At 50.0% G+C, this 20,834-nt stretch overlaps 1 protein-coding gene across 2 annotated transcripts in view; it reads right to left on the reverse strand.

Moving 5' to 3' along the window:
- The window catches only part of nemf (nuclear export mediator factor), a 52,442-nt gene that overhangs the window by 4,198 nt on the left and 27,410 nt on the right, over positions 1–20,834 (reverse strand). For both annotated transcript variants that reach the window (XM_081347317.1, XM_081347318.1), the window contains exons 12-24: positions 17,294–17,502; positions 10,358–10,546; positions 10,186–10,249; positions 4,619–4,707; positions 4,410–4,513; positions 4,242–4,304; positions 1,247–1,417; positions 1,115–1,173; positions 917–1,034; positions 649–835; positions 499–541; positions 379–431; positions 36–162 (exon numbers count right to left, since the gene is read on the reverse strand). In XM_081347317.1, the coding sequence (XP_081203443.1) occupies positions 36–162; positions 379–431; positions 499–541; positions 649–835; positions 917–1,034; positions 1,115–1,173; positions 1,247–1,417; positions 4,242–4,304; positions 4,410–4,513; positions 4,619–4,707; positions 10,186–10,249; positions 10,358–10,546; positions 17,294–17,502 (1,476 nt within the window). The remainder of the gene's footprint in view (positions 1–35; positions 163–378; positions 432–498; positions 542–648; positions 836–916; positions 1,035–1,114; positions 1,174–1,246; positions 1,418–4,241; positions 4,305–4,409; positions 4,514–4,618; positions 4,708–10,185; positions 10,250–10,357; positions 10,547–17,293; positions 17,503–20,834) is intronic.

Genomic DNA, 20,834 nt, shown 5'->3' on the forward strand with positions numbered 1-20,834 from the left:
CCTCCTGACCCCTGACAGTGTTGATGCTCTCTCACCTTCTGTCCTCTCTTCAGCGGCGGCTCCGCTCCGCTCCTGCGCTCCGGCACGCTGGGAGTCTCCGGCTCTGCGGCGCCGCTGTCCTCGGGATCACCCGTGCTCTCCGGCTTCGGCTTCTTCATGTCCCTGATGACAGCGACAGGCGTTAGAGTGTGTGTGTGTGTGGTCTCACCTGCGCTGTCTGGCCGTCGGGTGTGTGTGTGTGTGTGTGTGTGGGTATGCGTGTGTGTGTGGGGTCTCACCTGCGCTGTCTGGCTGTCAGGTGTGTGTGTATGTGTGTGTGTGTGTGTGTGTATGGATATGCGTGTGTGTGTGTGGATATGCGTGTGTGTGTGGTCTCACCTGCGCTGTCTGGCCGTCAGGTGTTTTCTCCCATGAGCCTCGGCTGCGTTTGCCTGCAGGACACACAGTTTAAACATCTGCACATTAAATTCTAATGGAGTCATGTGATCAGTTGGTCACCTGATGCGACTCGTCCTGCGTGAAGGCGTCGGTCTGAAGAGTTCTGCGTAAAGAGACACATGGGCTGTGAAGCGATCGTCACACACACACACACACACACACCTGATGGCCAGACAGCGCAGGTGAGAACACACGCACACACACACACACCTGTTGGGCTGCAGGTGTGACAGTGAGATGCTGGTGTCGGGGAAGCTGATCTCTGCGCTCTGCTCTTCCTCGTCTCTGACGTTGCTCTCGGTCAGCGTCTCCTCTTCCTCGCGCTCCTCTTCCTCACGCTCCTCTTCCTCACGCTCCTCTTCCTCGTGCTCCTCTTCCTCGCGCTCGCTGTCGTCACCTGAGGCACACACACGAGTGTGAGTATCTCACAGAGGCTTGAGAACGAGGAGAGATGATGATGATGATGATGTTCATGAACCTAAGAGCTCATCTCCCTCCTCCAGAAGGTCTGCAGTGCTGGACGCCACATCCTCTTCCTCATCCAGGGTCTTCATCTTCCTCTCTCCGCGATGCCTAAAAACACTCTGATCATCGACCTGCAACGCAGAAGAGGAGAGTCCTGATGATGATGATCACATGACCCCTGATAACTGATGATGAACAACAGCGGCTTCACCTTGAACAGAAACCCGAAGCCCATGATCAGATATGATGGAGGCAGGAAGTTCTTCTTCCCTGTGGAAAAGCCATACAGTACATTTAGCAATATTCCCCATATAGTGAGTCTGCAGATGAGCTGACCTCTGACCTCTGATCATGAAGCTGCCGGTGGTCAGGTATTCTCCTGTCGGAGCGGTTTTGGTCACCTGATGATGATGGACCCACCAGGCGCTGGTGATGACCTTAGCGTCCCACGCCGCGCTGTAGCAGACGGCCATCGTCCCGGCCTCGGTCAGCGTGCGGGGGGGAACCGGCTGGCCTGAGGGAGCAGAGCACTAGCACAGGTCAAAGGTCACAGGGTCGATTCCCCCGTAATACATGAGAACTGATCACAAGTAATAATTCTATGCAAGTCAAGTCGCTTTGAGTTCATTCACCTGATCAGGACAGTTTCACAACACTCTTTCATTTGAAAGTCACGTGTCTAGTGTCTGTAAAACCGCATTCTTCCATCTTAAAAATATATCTAAATTACGCCATATGCTCTCATTGACAAATGCGGAACAGTTAGTCCATGCGTTCATGACCTCAAGGCTAGATTAATGCTCTACTGGGTGGTTGCCCTGCACGCTTAATAAACAAACTACAGCTGGTCCAAAACGCAGCAGCTCGAGTTCTTACCAGAACCAGGAAGTATGACCATATTAGCCCAGTTCTGTCAACACTGCCTATTAAACATCGTATAAATGTTAAAATATTGCTGATTACTTACAAAGCACTGAATGGGTTAGCTCCGCAGTGCTTGAGCGAGCTCTTAACGCATTATAGTCCGTCACGTCTATTGCGATCTCAAAATTCCGGCCAGTTGATAATACCTAGAATATCAAAATCCACTGCTGGCGGTAGATCCTTCTCCTATTTAGCACCAAAACTCTGGAACAGTCTTCCTACCATTGTCCGGGAAGCAGACACACTCTGTCAGTTCAAAGCCAGATTAAAGACACATCTCTTTGACCTAGCTTTCACATAATGCATTCTAGACTTCTATAATTCAATGTTATGCTGCATAGATTAGGTCAGCCGGAACCGGGAACACTTCCCATAAATCCTGATGTACTCGTTACATCATGAGAAGAATGGCATCTACGCTAATTTTAGTGTCTTTGTTTATCCTGAGGTTTCCCCGCAGCCTGCCGGATCCAGGCCGTATCCAGATCTGATGAAGGACCTGCGCCTACACACACACACACACACACACACACACACACACACACTCCAGATCTGATGAAGGACCTGCGCCTACACACACACACACACACACACACACACACACACACACTCCAGATCTGATGAAGGACCTGCGCCTGGACACACACACACACACACACACACACACACACACACACACACACACACACTCCAGATCTGATGAAGGACCTGCGCCTGGACACACACACACACACACACACACACACACACACACACACACACACTCCAGATCTGATGAAGGACCTGTGCCTGGACACACACACACACACACACACACACACACACACTCCAGATCTGATGAAGGACCTGCGCCTGGACACACACACACACACACACACACACACACACTCCAGATCTGATGAAGGACCTGCGCCTGGACACACACACACACACACACACACACACACACACACACACACACACACACACTCCAGATCTGATGAAGGACCTGTGCCTGGACACACACACACACACACACACACACACACACACACACACACACACTCCAGATCTGATGAAGGACCTGTGCCTGGACACACACACACACACACACACACACACACACACTCCAGATCTGATGAAGGACCTGCGCCTGGACACACACACACACACACACACACACACACACTCCAGATCTGATGAAGGACCTGCGCCTGGACACACACACACACACACACACACACATACACTCCAGATCTGATGAAGGACCTGCGCCTGGACACACACACACACACACACTCCAGATCTGATGAAGGACCAGCGCCTGGACACACACACACACACACACACACACACACACACACACACACACTCTCCAGGTCTGATGAAGGACCAGCGCCTGGACACACACACACACACACACACACACACACACACACACTCCAGATCTGATGAAGGACCTGCGCCTGGACACACACACACACACACACACACACACACACACACACACACACACACACACACACACACTCCAGATCTGATGAAGGACCTGTGCCTGCACACACACACACACACACACACACACACACTCCAGATCTGATGAAGGACCTGCGCCTGGACACACACACACACACTCCAGATCTGATGAAGGACCTGCGCCTGGACACACACACACACACACACACACACACATACACTCCAGATCTGATGAAGGACCTGCGCCTGGACACACACACACACACTCCAGATCTGATGAAGGACCTGCGCCTGGACACACACACACACACACACACACACACACACACACACACACACACACACACTCCAGGTGATGAAGGACAGCGCAGTCCTGAAGTGTCACTAGTCTCTCCCCTGTGAAGGCCTCCTTCCCTCTCTTCACCGCTCTACAGATAAAGCGTTGTCGGGATAATCCCGGTTCGCGTGGATATGTGGAAGCGGTGAAAATTCTGTATAATTAATTTTAAGGCCAGACAAGTAGTTTGTTGAGGGTTGGTTTGTAGGGAAGGACTACACACCTGCGCACACACATTCAAACACACACACCTATAGACTGAACTCGTAATACACACGTGCGCCGTCAGCGTTCTCACGGGCTCGCGTTTTTGAAGTTTGTTAGTCTTAATAGTAGTATAATCTACTATATAATCTTAGTCTAACCCTGCACTGAAAGAACTGAAGAGTTTCCTGTTAGAGCGGTGTGTGTTAGCGGCCGCTAAGTTAATAACTAATGATCGTTGCGACGGAAGTCAATCAATCTAACTAACTTAATCTGGACTATAACTTTATTCTAGAGCTGCTGTAAAGCCTGAACACTTTACTGTAATCTCCTGTTACTGTAATCTCCTGTTATCACTGTAAAGCTGCTGTGAAACAATCTATGACTGTTCCTCAACACAACATGTGGGGTTCCTCACCGGACGGGTTCTTGATCACACAGCTTGTGGCTCCATGCAGATCCGCGTGAACGTACACGTCTCCTGAGGAAATACAGCATCAGAGAAACCGAGCATCATGGGAAACCCTGGAGCCTCAGAGCGGACACACACACACACACACACACACACACACACACACACACACACCTGCTCTCAGGTAGCGCTTGACGATCATCTCGTTCTGCTGCTGGTCTCGTCCAGCGATGATCAGATAGTTCTCAGAGCTAACGAACCACAGGAACTTCTCAAACCTGCCCAGAGAGTGCTGGATTAGAGAAGCACACACACACACACACACACACACAGACACACACACACACACACACACACACACACACACACACACACTGCTTTACCAGTACACCTTCCTGGCCTTCTGAATGCTGGTCACCGTCTGCACTTCTTTCAGTGTCTGTTTGGTCTTCTTCTCAGCAGATTTGAAGGCCTTGAATCGAGAAAAAAACAACAGTCATTCAAGAAACCCTAACCCGCTGATAATGAACAGTCGTCTCGTCTCGTGTCGTCGTCTCGTGTCGTCGTCTCGTGTCGTCATCTCGTCTCGTGTCGTCGTCTCGTGTCGTCGTCTCGTGTCGTCATCTCGTGTCGTCTCGTGTCGTGTCGTCTCTTGTCGTCTCGTGTCGTCTCTTGTCGTCTCGTGTCGTCTCGTGTCGTCGTCTCGTGTCGTGTCGTCTCTTGTCGTCTCTTGTCGTCTCGTGTCGTGGTCTCTTGTCGTCTCTTGTCGTCTCGTGGTCTCGTGTCGTGGTCTCGTGTCGTCTTGTGTCGTGGTCTCGTGTCGTCTCATGTCGTGGTCTCGTGTCGTGGTCTCGTGTCGTCTCGTGTCGTCGTCTCGTGTCGTCGTCTCGTGTCGTCTCGTGTCGTCGTCTCGTGTCGTCTCGTGTCGTCTCTTGTCGTCTCGTGTCGTCTCTTGTCGTCTCTTGTCGTCTCGTGTCGTCTCGTGTCGTCTCGTGTCGTCGTCTCGTGTCGTGGTCTCGTGTCGTCTCGTGTCGTCTCTTGTCGTCTCGTGTCGTGGTCTCTTGTCGTCTCTTGTCGTCTCGTGTCGTCTTGTGTCGTGGTCTCGTGTCGTCTTGTGTCGTGGTCTCGTGTCGTGTCGTCTCATGTCGTGGTCTCGTGTCGTCTCGTGGTCTCGTGTCGTGGTCTCGTGTCGTCTCGTGTCGTCGTCTCGTGTCGTCGTGTCGTGGTCTCGTGTCGTCTCGTGTCGTCGTCTCGTGTCGTCGTCTCGTGTCGTCTCGTGTCGTGGTCTCGTGTCGTGGTCTCGTGTCGTGGTCTCGTGTCGTGGTCTCGTGTCGTGGTCTCGTGTCGTGGTCTCGTGTCGTCTCATGTCGTGGTCTCGTGTCGTCTCGTGTCGTGGTCTCGTGTCGTGGTCTCGTGTCGTGGTCTCGTGTCGTGGTCTCGTGTCGTGGTCTCGTGTCGTCGTCTCGTGTCGTCGTGTCGTGGTCTCGTGTCGTCTCGTGTCGTCGTCTCGTGTCGTCGTCTCGTGTCGTCTCGTGTCGTGGTCTCGTGTCGTGTCGTCTCGTGTCGTGGTCTCGTGTCGTGGTCTCGTGTCGTGGTCTCGTGTCGTCTCGTGTCGTCGTGTCGTGGTCTCGTGTCGTCTCGTGTCGTCGTCTCGTGTCGTGGTCTCGTGTCGTCTCGTGTCGTCGTGTCGTGGTCTCGTGTCGTGGTCTCGTGTCGTCTCGTGTCGTCGTCTCGTGTCGTCGTGTCGTGGTCTCGTGTCGTGGTCTCGTGTCGTCTCGTGTCGTCGTCTCGTGTCGTCGTGTCGTGGTCTCGTGTCGTCTCGTGTCGTGGTCTCATCTCGTGTCGTGGTCTCGTGTCGTCTCGTGTCGTGGTCTCGTCTCGTGTCGTCGTCTCGTGTCGTCTCGTGTCGTGGTCTCTTGTCGTCTCTTGTCGTCTCGTGTCGTCTTGTGTCGTGGTCTCGTGTCGTCTTGTGTCGTGGTCTCGTGTCGTGTCGTCTCATGTCGTGGTCTCGTGTCGTCTCGTGTCGTGGTCTCGTGTCGTGGTCTCGTGTCGTGGTCTCGTGTCGTCTCGTGTCGTCGTCTCGTGTCGTCGTGTCGTGGTCTCGTGTCGTCGTCTCGTGTCGTCGTCTCGTGTCGTCTCGTGTCGTGGTCTCGTGTCGTGGTCTCGTGTCGTGGTCTCGTGTCGTGGTCTCGTGTCGTGGTCTCGTGTCGTGGTCTCGTGTCGTCTCATGTCGTGGTCTCGTGTCGTCTCGTGTCGTGGTCTCGTGTCGTGGTCTCGTGTCGTGGTCTCGTGTCGTGGTCTCGTGTCGTGGTCTCGTGTCGTCTCGTGTCGTGGTCTCGTGTCGTCGTGTCGTGGTCTCGTGTCGTCTCGTGTCGTCGTCTCGTGTCGTCGTCTCGTGTCGTGGTCTCGTGTCGTGTCGTCTCGTGTCGTGGTCTCGTGTCGTGGTCTCGTGTCGTGGTCTCGTGTCGTGGTCTCGTGTCGTGGTCTCGTGTCGTCGTGTCGTGGTCTCGTGTCGTCTCGTGTCGTCGTCTCGTGTCGTGGTCTCGTGTCGTCTCGTGTCGTCTCGTGTCGTGGTCTCGTGTCGTGGTCTCGTGTCGTCTCGTGTCGTCGTCTCGTGTCGTCGTGTCGTGGTCTCGTGTCGTGGTCTCGTGTCGTCTCGTGTCGTCGTCTCGTGTCGTCGTGTCGTGGTCTCGTGTCGTCTCGTGTCGTGGTCTCATCTCGTGTCGTGGTCTCGTGTCGTCTCGTGTCGTGGTCTCGTCTCGTGTCGTCGTCTCGTGTCGTCTCGTGTCGTCTCGTGTCGTGGTCTCGTGTCGTGTCGTCGTCTCGTGTCGTCTCGTGTCGTCGTGTCGTCTCGTGGTCTCGTGTCGTCTCGTGTCGTGTCGTCTCGTGTCGTGTCGTGTCGTCTCGTGTCGTGGGCTCGTGTCGTGGTCTCGTGTCGTGGTCTCGTGTCGTGGTCTCGTGTCGTGGTCTCGTGTCGTGGTCTCGTGTCGTGGTCTCGTGTCGTGGTCTCGTGTCGTCGTCTCGTGTCGTCGTCTCATGTCGTCTCGTGTCGTGGTCTCGTGTCGTGGTCTCGTGTCGTCTCGTGTCGTGTCGTCTCGTGTCGTGGGCTCGTGTCGTGGTCTCGTGTCGTGGTCTCGTGTCGTGGTCTCGTGTCGTGGTCTCGTGTCGTGGTCTCGTGTCGTGGTCTCGTGTCGTGGTCTCGTGTCGTCGTCTCATGTCGTCTCGTGTCGTGGTCTCGTGTCGTGGTCTCGTGTCGTCGTCTCGTGTCGTCGTCTCGTGTCGTCGTCTCGTGTCGTGGTCTCTTGTCGTCTCGTGTCGTCTCGTGTCGTCGTCTCGTGGTCTCGTGTCGTCGTCTCGTGTCGTCTCGTGGTCTCTTGTCGTCTCGTGTCGTCGTCTCGTGTCGTCTCGTGTCGTCGTCTCGTGTTCTCGTGTCGTGGTCTCGTGTCGTCGTCTCGTGTCGTCGTCTCGTGTCGTCTCGTGTCGTCGTCTCGTGTCGTCGTCTCGTGTTCTCGTGTCGTGGTCTCGTGTCGTGTCCTCGTGTCGTGGTCTCGTGTCGTGGTCTCGTGTCGTCTCGTGTCGTCTCATGTCGTCGTCTCGTGTCGTCGTCTCGTGTCGTCGCCTCGTGTCGTCGCGTCGTCTCGTGTCGTCGTCTCGTGTCGTCGTGTCGTGTCGTCTCGTGTCGTCGTCTCGTGTCGTCTCGTGTCGTCGTGTCGTCTCGTGTCGTCGTCTCGTGTCGTCGTCTCGTGTCGTCGTCTCGTGTCGTCGTCTCGTGTCGTCGTCTCGTGTCGTCGCCTCGTGTCGTGGTCTCGTGTCGTCTCGTCTCGTCGTCTCGTGTCGTCTCGTCTCGTCGTCTCGTGTCGTCGTCTCGTCTCGTCGCCTCGTGTCGTCTCGTGTCGTGGTCTCGTGTCGTCGTCTCGTGTCGTGTCGTCTCGTGTCGTCGTCTCGTGTCGTCGCCTCGTGTCGTGGTCTCGTGTCGTCTCGTCTCGTCGTCTCGTGTCGTCTCGTCTCGTCGTCTCGTGTCGTCGCCTCGTGTCGTCTCGTGTCGTGGTCTCGTGTCGTGGTCTCGTCTCGTGTCGTCTCGTGTCGTCGTCTCGTGTCGTCTCGTGTCGTGTCGTCGTCTCGTGTCGTCTCGTGTCGTCGTGTCGTCTCGTGTCGTGGTCTCGTGTCGTCTCGTGTCGTGTCGTCTCGTGTCGTGTCGTCTCGTGTCGTGGTCTCGTGTCGTGGTCTCGTGTCGTGGTCTCGTGTCGTGGTCTCGTGTCGTCGTCTCGTGTCGTCTCGTGTCGTGGTCTCTTGTCGTCTCGTGTCGTCTCGTGTCGTCGTCTCGTGGTCTCGTGTCGTCGTCTCATGTCGTCTCGTGTCGTGGTCTCGTGTCGTGGTCTCGTGTCGTGGTCTCGTGTCGTCGTCTCGTGTCGTCTCGTGTCGTGGTCTCTTGTCGTCTCGTGTCGTCTCGTGTCGTCGTCTCGTGGTCTCGTGTCGTCGTCTCGTGTCGTGGTCTCTTGTCGTCTCGTGTCGTCGTCTCGTGGTCTCGTGTCGTCGTCTCGTGTCGTCGTCTCGTGTCGTCTCGTGTCGTCGTCTCGTGTCGTCTCGTGTCGTCGTCTCGTGGTCTCGTGTCGTGGTCTCGTGTCGTCGTCTCGTGTCGTGTCCTCGTGTCGTGGTCTCGTGTCGTGGTCTCGTGTCGTCTCGTGTCGTCTCATGTCGTCGTCTCGTGTCGTCGTCTCGTGTCGTCGCCTCGTGTCGTCGCGTCGTCTCGTGTCGTCGTGTCGTGTCGTCTCGTGTCGTCGTCTCGTGTCGTCGTCTCGTGTCGTCTCGTGTCGTCGTGTCGTCTCGTGTCGTCGTGTCGTCTCGTGTCGTCGTCTCGTGTCGTCGTCTCGTGTCGTCGTCTCGTGTCGTCGTCTCGTGTCGTCGCCTCGTGTCGTCGCCTCGTGTCGTGGTCTCGTGTCGTGGTCTCGTGTCGTCGTCTCGTGTCGTCGTCTCGTGTCGTCGTCTCGTGTCGTCGCCTCGTGTCGTCTCGTGTCGTGGTCTCGTGTCGTCTCGTCTCGTCGTCTCGTGTCGTCATCTCGTCTCGTGTCGTCTCGTGTCGTCGTCTCGTGTCGTCGCCTCGTGTCGTCTCGTGTCGTGGTCTCGTGTCGTCTCGTCTCGTCGTCTCGTGTCGTCATCTCGTCTCGTGTCGTCGTCTCGTGTCGTCGCCTCGTGTCGTCTCGTGTCGTGGTCTCGTGTCGTGGTCTCGTGTCGTGGTCTCGTGTCGTCGTCTCGTGTCGTCGTCTCGTGTCGTCGTCTCGTGTCGTCGCCTCGTGTCGTCTCGTGTCGTGGTCTCGTGTCGTCTCGTCTCGTCGTCTCGTGTCGTCATCTCGTCTCGTGTCGTCTCGTGTCGTCGTCTCGTGTCGTCGCCTCGTGTCGTCTCGTGTCGTGGTCTCGTGTCGTCTCGTCTCGTCGTCTCGTGTCGTCATCTCGTCTCGTGTCGTCGTCTCGTGTCGTCGCCTCGTGTCGTCTCGTGTCGTGGTCTCGTGTCGTGGTCTCGTGTCGTGTCCTCGTGTCGTGGTCTCGTGTCGTGGTCTCGTGTCGTCTCGTGTCGTCGTCTCGTGTCGTCGTGTCGTGTCGTCTCGTGTCGTCTCGTGTCGTCGTCTCGTGTCGTCTCGTGTCGTCTCGTGTCGTCGTCTCGTGTCGTCGTCTCGTGTCGTCGCCTCGTGTCGTCTCGTGTCGTGGTCTCGTGTCGTCTCGTGTCGTCATCTCGTCTCGTGTCGTCGTCTCGTGTCGTCGTCTCGTGTCGTCGCCTCATGTCGTCTCGTGTCGTCGTCTCGTGTCGTCGCCTCGTGTCGTCGTGTGTCGTCGTCTCGTCTCGTGTCGTCGTGTCGTCATCTCGTCTCGTGTCGTCGTCTCGTGTCGTCGTGTCGTCTCGTGTCGTCATCTCGTCTCGTGTTGCCTTGTCTTGTGTTGTCTCGTGTCGTCTCACCTTTTGAGCCGCTTCCACGGTTTTCTGCTCTTTCTTGGCGGCGCTCCTCTTGCAGTCGTAGTACCTGTGAGAGAGTGATGTTTCCGTGAGAGAGTGATGTTTCCGTGAGAGAGTGATGTTTCCGTGAGAGAGTCGTTCAGCATCAGCTCGCGTTATTCACACAAACACTCACTTCTTTGCGTTGGCGTACGCCGAGAGATTCAGATCCACGTCTACTAGAACCGGCTTGTCCTTGTCCAGTTTTCCCCTCGGCCCTTTATCCCGGCTCCTGCTCTTCTTCCCCTTCAGCGGCGCTGGTTCCTCAGAGGTCCTGGAGTCCGTGTGTTCCGGCTCTCCGTCCTCTGGAGCCGCATACGGGTTTCTGCAGGGACAGAGGAGGAGTGAGCGAGCGCTGTGGTCATGTGATCACGTGTGTGTGTGTGAGAGAGTGTGTCACCTGAGCAGCATGGTCATGTGATCAAGTGTGTGTGTGTGTGTGTGTGTGTGTGAGAGAGAGAGTGTGTGTGTCACCTGAGCAACATGGTCATGTGATCACGTGTGTGTGTCTCACCTGAGCAGCATGGTCATGTGATCATATGTGTATTTGTGTGTGTGTGTGTGTGTGTGTCACCTGAGCAGCATGGTCATGCGATCACGTGTGTGTGTGTGTGTGTGAGAGAGAGTGTGTGTGTCACCTGAGCAGCATGGTCATGTGATCACGTGTGTGTGTGTGTGTGTGTGTGTGTGAGTGAGAGAGAGTGTGTGTCACCTGAGCAGCATGGTCATCTGATCATGTGTGTGTGTGTGCGTGTGTGTGTGCATAGATATCATATAAAGGCTAGATGTCTTAAGGCGGAGTCACTTCCGGCATCACCGGCGGAAATCCTCACAAATCCTCTTATCGCGGTGAAATCTTGACGGATTTACAAACGGTTTGGTTTCTTACAAACGTCATTACCGTGGCTATAATTCTTTCATATGGAAGTCCATTTGTATAATTTTTCATATGTATGCAGTTTCATAGCTACATCTCTGACGTTTATAACAAACCAAACCGTTTGAAAATCGGTAGAAAATTGAGCAAGTTATGGTTATTTAAAAGTACATGCACCATGTTACGAGTGAGCGAGCACCCTGTCGTAAGATGGCCGCCGTGTGCGGACGTCGACCTCCATTGGCCAGCAGCGCGGACGAGACATCTAGCCTTTATATGATATCTATGTGTGTGTGTGTGTGAGAGTGTGTGTCACCTGAGCAGCATGGTCATGTGATCACGTGTGTGTGTGTGTGTGTGAGAGAGAGTGTGTGTCACCTGAGCAGCATGGTCATGTGATCACGTGTGTGTGTGTGTGTGTGTGTGTGTGAGAGAGAGTGTGTGTCACCTGAGCAGCATGGTCATGTGATCGTGTGTGTGTGTGTAGGTGTGTTGGACATCGGCTGCGGCTGGATGTAACTGATCGGCGAGAGTAGCAGCGTGCCGTCGGGAGGAGCTGCAAACGGAGACGTGAAGTCGGACACTTTCTGGTTCCCGTAGTGACCGCTCACGTGGTGTTTGCATACTTTACCACAGCTGCAGTGAAATAAATGCAATATTTGCCAAATAATAGATGTTTCAGAGACATTTTCATTCAATACTTTATATACTGCTTCTTCACACAGCGTCTGTTTGAACAAGAATAAAGTTCAACATAAGCAACTCTCAATGTAGTGGAGTCTACGTTTTTTAATCAGTTTTATTTTGATAAACATGACACAATATAACATCGCAACTACATGAAAAGGGTGTTTACTGTTATAAAAAACTGATTTGTGCGCTTTAGAGGAACTAAAGGTGTTTGAATAAACACGCAACACACGTGATCGTTGTCATGCGGTGAATCCGGCCAATCGTGGAACAGCTGTGTCGTCATCAGCCCACGTGCAGCCGCTCTGGAGAAGCTGCGCTGGCTGAGTTCTCCGGCTACTCTCCAATCGCTCTCGCGGTGCTTTGATGGCATTAGTCACAGTCACGTGGCGTCGGTGCTGGATCAAGTCGGACAAAATTTCTAACCGGCATGCACTGCTTCAAGTCAGCCGCCGATCGGTCTGCGCAGAGCTGCATGAAGTCGAACAAGCCTTACGTGTGTGTGTCACCTGAGCAGCATGGTCATGTGATCGTGTGTGTGTGTGTGTGTGTGTGTGTGTGAGAGTGTGTGTCACCTGAGCAGCATGGTCATGTGATCACGTGTGTGTGTGTGTGTGTATGACCTGAGCAGCATGGTCATGTGATCACGTGTGTGTGTGTGTGTGTGTGTGTCACCTGAGCAGCATGGTCATGGGATCACGTGTGTGTGTCAAGTCAAGTCAAGTCAACTTTATTTATATAGCGCTTTTCACAATACAGATTGTATCAAAGCAGCTTCACAGTATTAAATAAAATAGTACATCAGTGTTTGTTTCTGGTGTAAAACATCCACGTTTGGTAATGCAGATCAATAGCACTGGTGAATCGATTAATCAAATTAAATATCCCCAACTGAGCAAGCCAAAGGCAACAGTGGCAAGGAACCGAAAAACTCCATTAGGTGACCTAATGGAGAAAAAAAAAACCTTGGGAGAACCCAGGCTCAGTCGGGGGCCAGTTCTCCTCTGGCGTTTATGAAGTAGAGACCGGATTTAACTGTAAGATTAAAATATTATATGAATGCCTGGCTGAAGAGATGCGTCTTTAATCTAGTTTTAAACTGGGAGAGCGAGTCTGAGCAACGAACAGTATCAGGAAGGCTATTCCAGAGTTTTGGTGCTAAATGTGAAAATGCTCTCCCTCCTTTTGTGGATCTGGATATCCTAGGTATGAACAAAAGCCTCAAATTTAGTGATCTTAAAGAGCGCGATGGATTATAGGGCGATAGAAGATCCGTTAAATAAACTGGAGCTAAGCCGTTTAGGGCTTTATAAGTCAGTAGCAATACCTTGTAATTAATACGGAACTTTATAGGTAACCAATGTAGTGATGATAAAATTGGTGTTATATGGTCAAACTTTCTTGATCTAGTAAGAACTCTAGCGGCGGCATTTTGGACTAACTGTAGCTTGTTTATTGAGGATGCAGGACAACCAGCTAATAAAGCATTACAGTAATCTAGTCTCGAGGTCATGAATGCATGAACTAGCTTTTCTGCATCAGAGACAGATAGCATGTTACGTAATTTAGCAATATTTCTAAGGTGAAAAAATGCTGTTTTTGTAACATATGAAATATGATTTTCAAAAGACAAGTTACAATCTAATATAACACCCAGGTCTTTTACTGTAGAGGATAAAGTAACAGGACACCCTACTATGTTAAAGTTGTATTGTGAGAGGTTTTGTGGGCGGTTTTTTGAACCGATAAGTATTACCTCTGTCTTATCTGGATTTAATAAAAGAAAATTGTGCGTCATCCAATCTTTTATATCTTTAACACACTCTGTCAATTTGGATAATTTAGCGTTTTCATCCGGCCGTGATGAAATATATAGTTGAGTGTCATCAGCATAACAATGGAAACTAATTCCATGTTTCCTTATAATATTTCCAAGTGGCAGCATATATATTGAGAATAATAGAGGGCCTAACACAGATCCTTGCGGCACTCCATAGTTTACTGGAGTTATGATCGATTTTTCTCCGTTTAAATAGACAAAATGGTAGCGGTCAGATAGGTATGATCTGAACCAGCTTAATGCTTGTCCTTGAACACCGGTATAGTTTTGTAGCCGATCTAAGAGTATTGTGTGATCTATAGTATCGAACGCAGCACTAAGATCAAGTAAAACTAGTATTGAGATACAGCCTTGGTCAGAAGCTAAGAGTAAATCATTTGTGATTTTAACGAGCGCAGTTTCAGTGCTATGATGCGGCCTGAACCCAGACTGAAACTTTTCATAGGTGTCATTTTCTTGTAAGAAAGAGCCCAGTTGGGCAGACACAACTTTTTCTAATATTTTGGACATAAAAGGAAGATTTGAAATGGGTCTATAATTTGCTAGGTTATTTGGGTCTAATTGTGGTTTCTTAATGAGAGGTTTTATAACTGCCAGTTTAAATGTTCTTGGAACATGACCTAAAGATAAAGACGAGTTAATAATATTGAGGAGAGGCTCTTCCACTATAGGTAACACTTCTTTCAATAGTTTAGTTGGTATGGGATCTAATAAACATGTTGTTGTTTTAGAGGAAATGATAAATTTATTTAACTCTTTTTGTTCTATAGTTGTAAAGCACTGTAATTGTTCTTGCGGGGTGATAATCGAGGCTGAATTATAAGGCGCGATTGAAGATTGAACGTTTACAATTGTGGATCTGATGTTTTCTATTTTCTCAGTGAAAAAATTCATGAAATCATTACTACTAAACTGTAACGGAATATTTTGTCCAGGTGACGCTTGTTTATTTGTTAGTCTAGCCACGGTGTTAAATAAGAACCTAGGATTGTTTTGGTTATTTTCTATTAGTTTGCGGAGATGCTCAGCCCTGGCCGCTTTTAGGGCCTTTTTATAGCGTGACGTACTGTCTTTCCAAGCGATTCTAAAAACCTCTAAATTAGTTTGTTTCCATTTACGCTCTAAATTACGGGTTTCTCTCTTTAGAACACGAGTAGTATTGTTGTACCATGGTGCTTTAATTTTCTCTCTGACCTTTTTTAGTCTCATAGGTGCAACAATATCCAATTTTCCAGAGAGAACGGTGCTCATAGTGCTGGTTAGTTCGTCTAGTTCATCTGTTTGTTTAGGTTCAGGCAGCAGCTGAGACAGATCCGATAAGCAATTTGAAAAATTATCTATGGTGGATGGAAGGATTGTTCTGCCTAATCGATAACGCGGCGCAGCATGATATATTACCGGGGTACGTAATATGCAAGTTACCATGTAATGGTCAGTTACATCATCACTTTGCGGAATGATATCTATATCGGTTGGATCGGTTCCATGTGATATAATTAAATCGAGTGTATGATTAAAACGATGAGTTGGTCCGGTAATGTTTTGCTTAACCCCAAAGGAGTTTAATAAGTCTATAAACGCAGCCCCTAACGTATCATTTTGATTATCTACGTGTATGTTAAAATCTCCAACAATTAATATTTTATCGACATTGACCAATAGATCTGAGAGAAAATTTGCAAATTCTTTTAGGAAATCAGCGTAAGGCCCTGGCGGTCTATATACGGTAGCCAAGGCTAAAGATAATAGGGATGTTTTTCTATCATCTAAGAGCGTAACATTTAGTACAAGTACTTCAAATGAAATAAACGTATAACCCGTTTTCTGAGTAACATTGAGAATATCTCTATAGATAGTTGCAATACCGCCGCCACGACCAATCAGACGGGGCTCGTGCTTATAGGAGTATCCTGATGGAGTAGACTCATTTAGACCGAAATAATCATTTGGTTTAAGCCAGGTTTCAGTAAGGCAAAGTACATCTATGCTATTATCTGTGACTATTTCATTTACAATAACTGCCTTAGGTGTGAGTGATCTAATGTTTAAAAGACCTAGCTTTAGAAATTGTTTTTGTTTACTAATAGCAACATTTTCTGTTTTAATAACAATTAGATTTTTCCTAGATCCTGCAGTAGATTTATTATTTGATCGCACTAAACGAGGAATAGACACAGTTTCTATGCAATGTTCTACACTACTATTTATATCAGTTAATTTGGTGCAGCAGAGACTATGATTTGGACTTTTGGTTACTAGTCAAAAGGTATTTAACATTTTGGAGATGTTATCTGACAGAAGATCCGATCCGAATCTGTTTGGGTGTAAGCCATCAGCACGGTATAGCCTAGGACGCTCCCAAAACAGATTCCAATTATTTACAAAGAGCAGTTTCTGCTCATTGCACCATGACATTAACCATTCATTTAGCGCGAATAATCTACTAAACTTGTCATGTCCTAGACGGTATGTGGGAAGCGGTCCTGACACAATGATCGTTATATCAGGCGATGTGCTGCGTACCGTATCGATCAGATTCCTGAAGTCTTTCTTCAGAACTTCCGTCTGGCGCAGCCTGATGTCGTTCACTCCCGTGTGCAATACCAAAGTTCCGACGCGCTCGTTATCGTTCAGAATCTCGGGAACGCGAGCAGCGATTTCAGAAACACGAGCACCAGGAAAGCAGTGACTATGCACCTTATTTTTACCTGATGTAGCATGGACGTGCCGAACAATGGAATCACCGATGATCACAGCATCGCGTTCTGTTTCGCGAAGAGCGGAGAAGCGGTTTTGTGTGGATAACTCGAAAACCGGGAGGGTCGGAGAGGGTCTTGGTCTAGACCTGACTCGCGTCTTCCGCTGCGGAAATATCCAGGCTTCGTGGTGGCGTGTTGGAGCCGGAGTGAACAAGACCATGGCTGATCAAGACCTTGGCGCTCGGGACCGATGCCGAGTAACGCACGGAGTAGACGAGGTCGGAGTCAGCGGGTTAGTAACATTAATCTCTGATTTGTGAGCATCAGCGCGTGATGTTTCAAGAGCTAAACGCCGGTCTCTCAGCTCGGCCTGTCTCACTAAAAGGTCGTGGATCTGTTTCTCAACAGCTTCCAGCTCAGACTGTACCGCGTGCAGCTCAAATGTGTCCTCACCTGCACCAAAAGGTAGACTACTTGCATCTGATATATTCGCCATTTTAACAGATGGACAGTAAGTTAGCAACGACACTACCAGTGATGCTATCAATTAATACTAATTTCTGACAAGCGTCTTAGATATAATCCGTCTTTTAAGTGGTACGGGTGTAGAGCAGACGCACGATAGGTGAAAAATGTTTGTAAGTGAGTGTTGAGAAGACGCGTTCAGCCGTGATCCCCGGGAGTAACCTATAAGAGTATCCAGCGTAGAATCACTAACAGGCTTGAGACACGTCTGCTCAACAGTCCGCGTTGTAACTATGAGGTTTGAGCAGTAGTGCTTCTCAGTGAGGAAAAGTAGAAAATGTTTGTTGTAAGTAAGTTTAAAGAGTAAAATCAAGAATTATAAATCAAATCGATAGAGCTCCAAAGACAACAACGCGTTCAGACGCGACGCATGCGCATTCAATGTGGTCGACAGCGGTGCGTTGCCGTGAATGTGTTTGTGTGTGTGTGTGTGTGTGTCACCTGAGCAGCATGGTCATGTGATTGCTCTGCAGCTTCAGCTCTTTGATAGCACAGGCCACGGGATCTCCGGCCGCTTGCGCTTCCTTCACGATCTGCCCGATCTCCGCCCAGTCCACCTGATTGGCCAGCGCACTGCGCACCACCGTCAGCGCTCGCTCCACCATCGACAGGTTCATCTCCACCAGCTCTCCCTTCAGCCGGTCCACCTCCTGCGCACACACACACACACACACACACACACACACACACACACACACACGTCATACAGCAGACACCTGTCGTTTATCTTCTACATGCCTACAGTAATCTTTATTTGTAATTAGAAAGAACGACGCTCTGGTCCTGGATGCTGATTGGTGCGTTCCAGCTGTGTTACATTTCACCATACAGAAACAGCTTTAAAGGGGACATATCATGAAAATCTGAGTTTCTCCGTGTGCAAGTGCTGTAATCGGGTCTGGTGCTTCTACCAACACAGAAAACATGAAAAATGAGACATAGTAACTGTGTTCTGGTGAGTCTTTCTCTGCAAGCGTTTAAAAATAAGCCGATCAGATTTCACTCCTTCTGACGTATGAAGAGGATCTTATTATAATATTACCGGCCCTTAATCTGCACGTTTACACACACCAGCCGACATTTGGTTCCACACGCGCCAACAGAGAGACCAGTTCTAACGCACTGATGAAGATCCAGCAGAGCCTGAAGCTGTTCTGTGGTTGAGCGCAGACGAGCACTGAACACTACTGACCAGAACATGTCACCGCTGGCTTATAAACACCTCAGGAACTGTGGACACTTGTGGAGAAGTTCAACATGATGATGAGATGATCAGTGTAACTCCACAACAACTACAGAAATGTCTCCGCTAACATTCAGAAGCTCTTCCTGAGTCTCTCCGTAAGGCTGCACTCGCTACTGGTTATTCTGGGATTCTGGATGAGTGAGATTGGCCTGTTCTGTTATTGCTGGAGTTTCTGAAGCTCGTGTGAAGACTCCGCCCTCTTCTGAACGGAGGCGGAGCTAACGCTCATTTGCATTTAAAGGGACACACCCAAAAACAGCGCGTTTTTGCTCAGACTCAAAAAGGAGCAAATTTGACAAGCTATAATAAATTATCTGGAGGGATTTGAGCTGAAATGTCAGAACCGTGTGTGTGAGACAGAAAGACTCGCCTGCGCCTGATGGGACGTCTGTGTGAGAGACGTGTGTGTGTGTGTGGACTCGCCTGCGTGTGAGACGTGTGTGTGAGATGTGTGTGTGAGACGTGTGTGTGAGGACTCGCCTGCGCCTGATGAGACGTGTGTGTGTGTGAGAGAGATGTGTGTGTGAGACGTGTGTGAGGACTCGCCTGCACCTGATGAGAGGTGTGTGTGTGTGTGAGAGAGATGTGTGTGTGAGACGTGTGTGCGAGGACTCGCCTGCACCTGATGAGACGTGTGTAGGTGTGTGTGTGTGTGTGTGTGTGTGTGTGTGTGTGTGAGACGTGTGTGTGAGGACTTGCCTGCGCCTGATGAGACGTGTGTGTGTGTGTGTGTGTGTGTGTGTGTGTGTGTGTGTGTGTGACGTGTATGTGTGTGTGTGTGTGTGTGTGAGACGTGTGTGTGAGGACTCGCCTGCACCTGATGAGACGTGTGTGTGTGTGAGACGTGTGTGTGAGGACTCGCCTGCGCCTGATGAGATGTGTGTGTGTGTGTGTGTGTGTGTGTGTGTGTGTGAGAGACGTGTGTGTGAGGACTCGCCTGCACCTGATGAGACGTGTGTGTGTGAGACGTGTGTGTGAGGACTCGCCTGCGCCTGATGAGATGTGTGTGTGTGTGTGTGTGTGTGTGTGTGTGTGTGTGTGTGTGTGTGTGAGACGTGTGTGAGACGTGTGTGTGAGGACTTGCCTGCGCCTGATGAGACGTGTGTGTGTGTGTGTGTGTGACGTGTGTGTGTGTGTGTGTGTGTGAGACGTGTGTGTGAGGACTCGCCTGCGCCTGATGAGACGTGTGTGTGTGTGAGACGTGTGTGTGAGGACTTGCCTGCGCCTGATGAGATGTGTGTGTGTGTGTGTGTGTGTGTGTGTGTGTGTGTGTGTGTGTGTGTGTGTGTGAGAGACGTGTGTGTGAGGACTTGCCTGCACCTGATGAGACGTGTGTGTGTGTGAGACGTGTGTGTGAGGACTCGCCTGCGCCTGATGAGATGTGTGTGTGTGTGTGTGTGTGTGTGTGTGTGTGTGTGTGTGTGTGAGACGTGTGTGAGACGTGTGTGTGAGGACTTGCCTGCGCCTGATGAGACATGTGTGTGTGTGTGTGTGTGTGTGTGTGTGTGACGTGTGTGTGTGTGTGTGTGAGACGTGTGTGTGAGGACTCGCCTGCGCCTGATGAGTAAGTAAAGTTTATTTATAGAGCGCTTTTCACAGATACAATCACAAAGTGCTTTACAAAGTGCAATCATACAAAATAAACTTACGATTATACAATTTAAATTAAAAGGCAATAAAGCCCAGTCAACTAAAAGCTTGTTGAAATAACAGTGTCTTTAGTTGCTTTTTAAAAGAATCGACAGAGTCGGCCACACGGAGGGACAGGGGCAGGACCGGTCACCCCGGGTTTTATAGCGAGTCTTTGGGACCAATAAAAGACTCTGGCCTGAGGATCGAAGGGCACGGCCTGGGGAGTAGGGGAGCAACAAATCAGCAATGTATTGTAGGGACTGACCATTTAAAGCTCTAAAAGTTAAGACTAATATTTTAAAATCAATTCGAAATTTGATGGGTAGCCAGTGTAGGGAGGATAAAATGTGTGTGATGTGTGTCATTCTGCTAGATCCTGTTAAAAGCCTTGCCACGGCATTTTGAACCATTTGAAGACGGTTTAAAGCAGATTTGTTGAAATTAGTAAAAAGAGAGTTACAATAATCTAAACGTGACGAAATAAAAGCATGGATAACCATCTCAAGATCAGAGTCCGATAAAATTGACCTCAATTTAGCAATATTTCTTAGATGATAAAAACAATTTCTGACCAGAAGTCTAGAATGGTAGTCCAAAGACATTGACTGATCAAACCAGACGCCAAGATTTCTGAGACTCGACTGGACCGTTGAGCTCAGATAACCAAGGTGTTGGAGGATTGATGGGATTTTGTTATCTGGGGCAACAATTAGGGTTTCAGTCTTTTCTGAATTTAATTGGAGACAGTTACTAGCAATCCACGATTTTACACAAGAAATACTATCCAACAAATCTGTTAGTTTGTGGAACTCAGTGTCATTGAACGAGCAATACAACTGTAAGTCATCAGCATAAAAATGATATGACACATTCTTAAAATGGCTCAAAATTTTTCCCAGAGGGCTAATGTACATTAAAAACAAAAGTGGACCTAAGACAGAGCCCTGGGGTACACCATACAAGAGTGGAGTGGCATCAGACAGTATACCATTTACATAAACAGAAAATGTTCTGTCACTCAAGTAAGAGGAAAACCACTTTAAAACAGACCCAACAATACCAAACTCTTGTTTCAATCTGTTCAACAGTATTTTGTGGTCCACT

This window comes from Scardinius erythrophthalmus, assembly GCF_964197995.2.
Source record: "Scardinius erythrophthalmus genome assembly, chromosome: 19".
NCBI lineage: Eukaryota > Metazoa > Chordata > Actinopteri > Cypriniformes > Leuciscidae > Scardinius > Scardinius erythrophthalmus.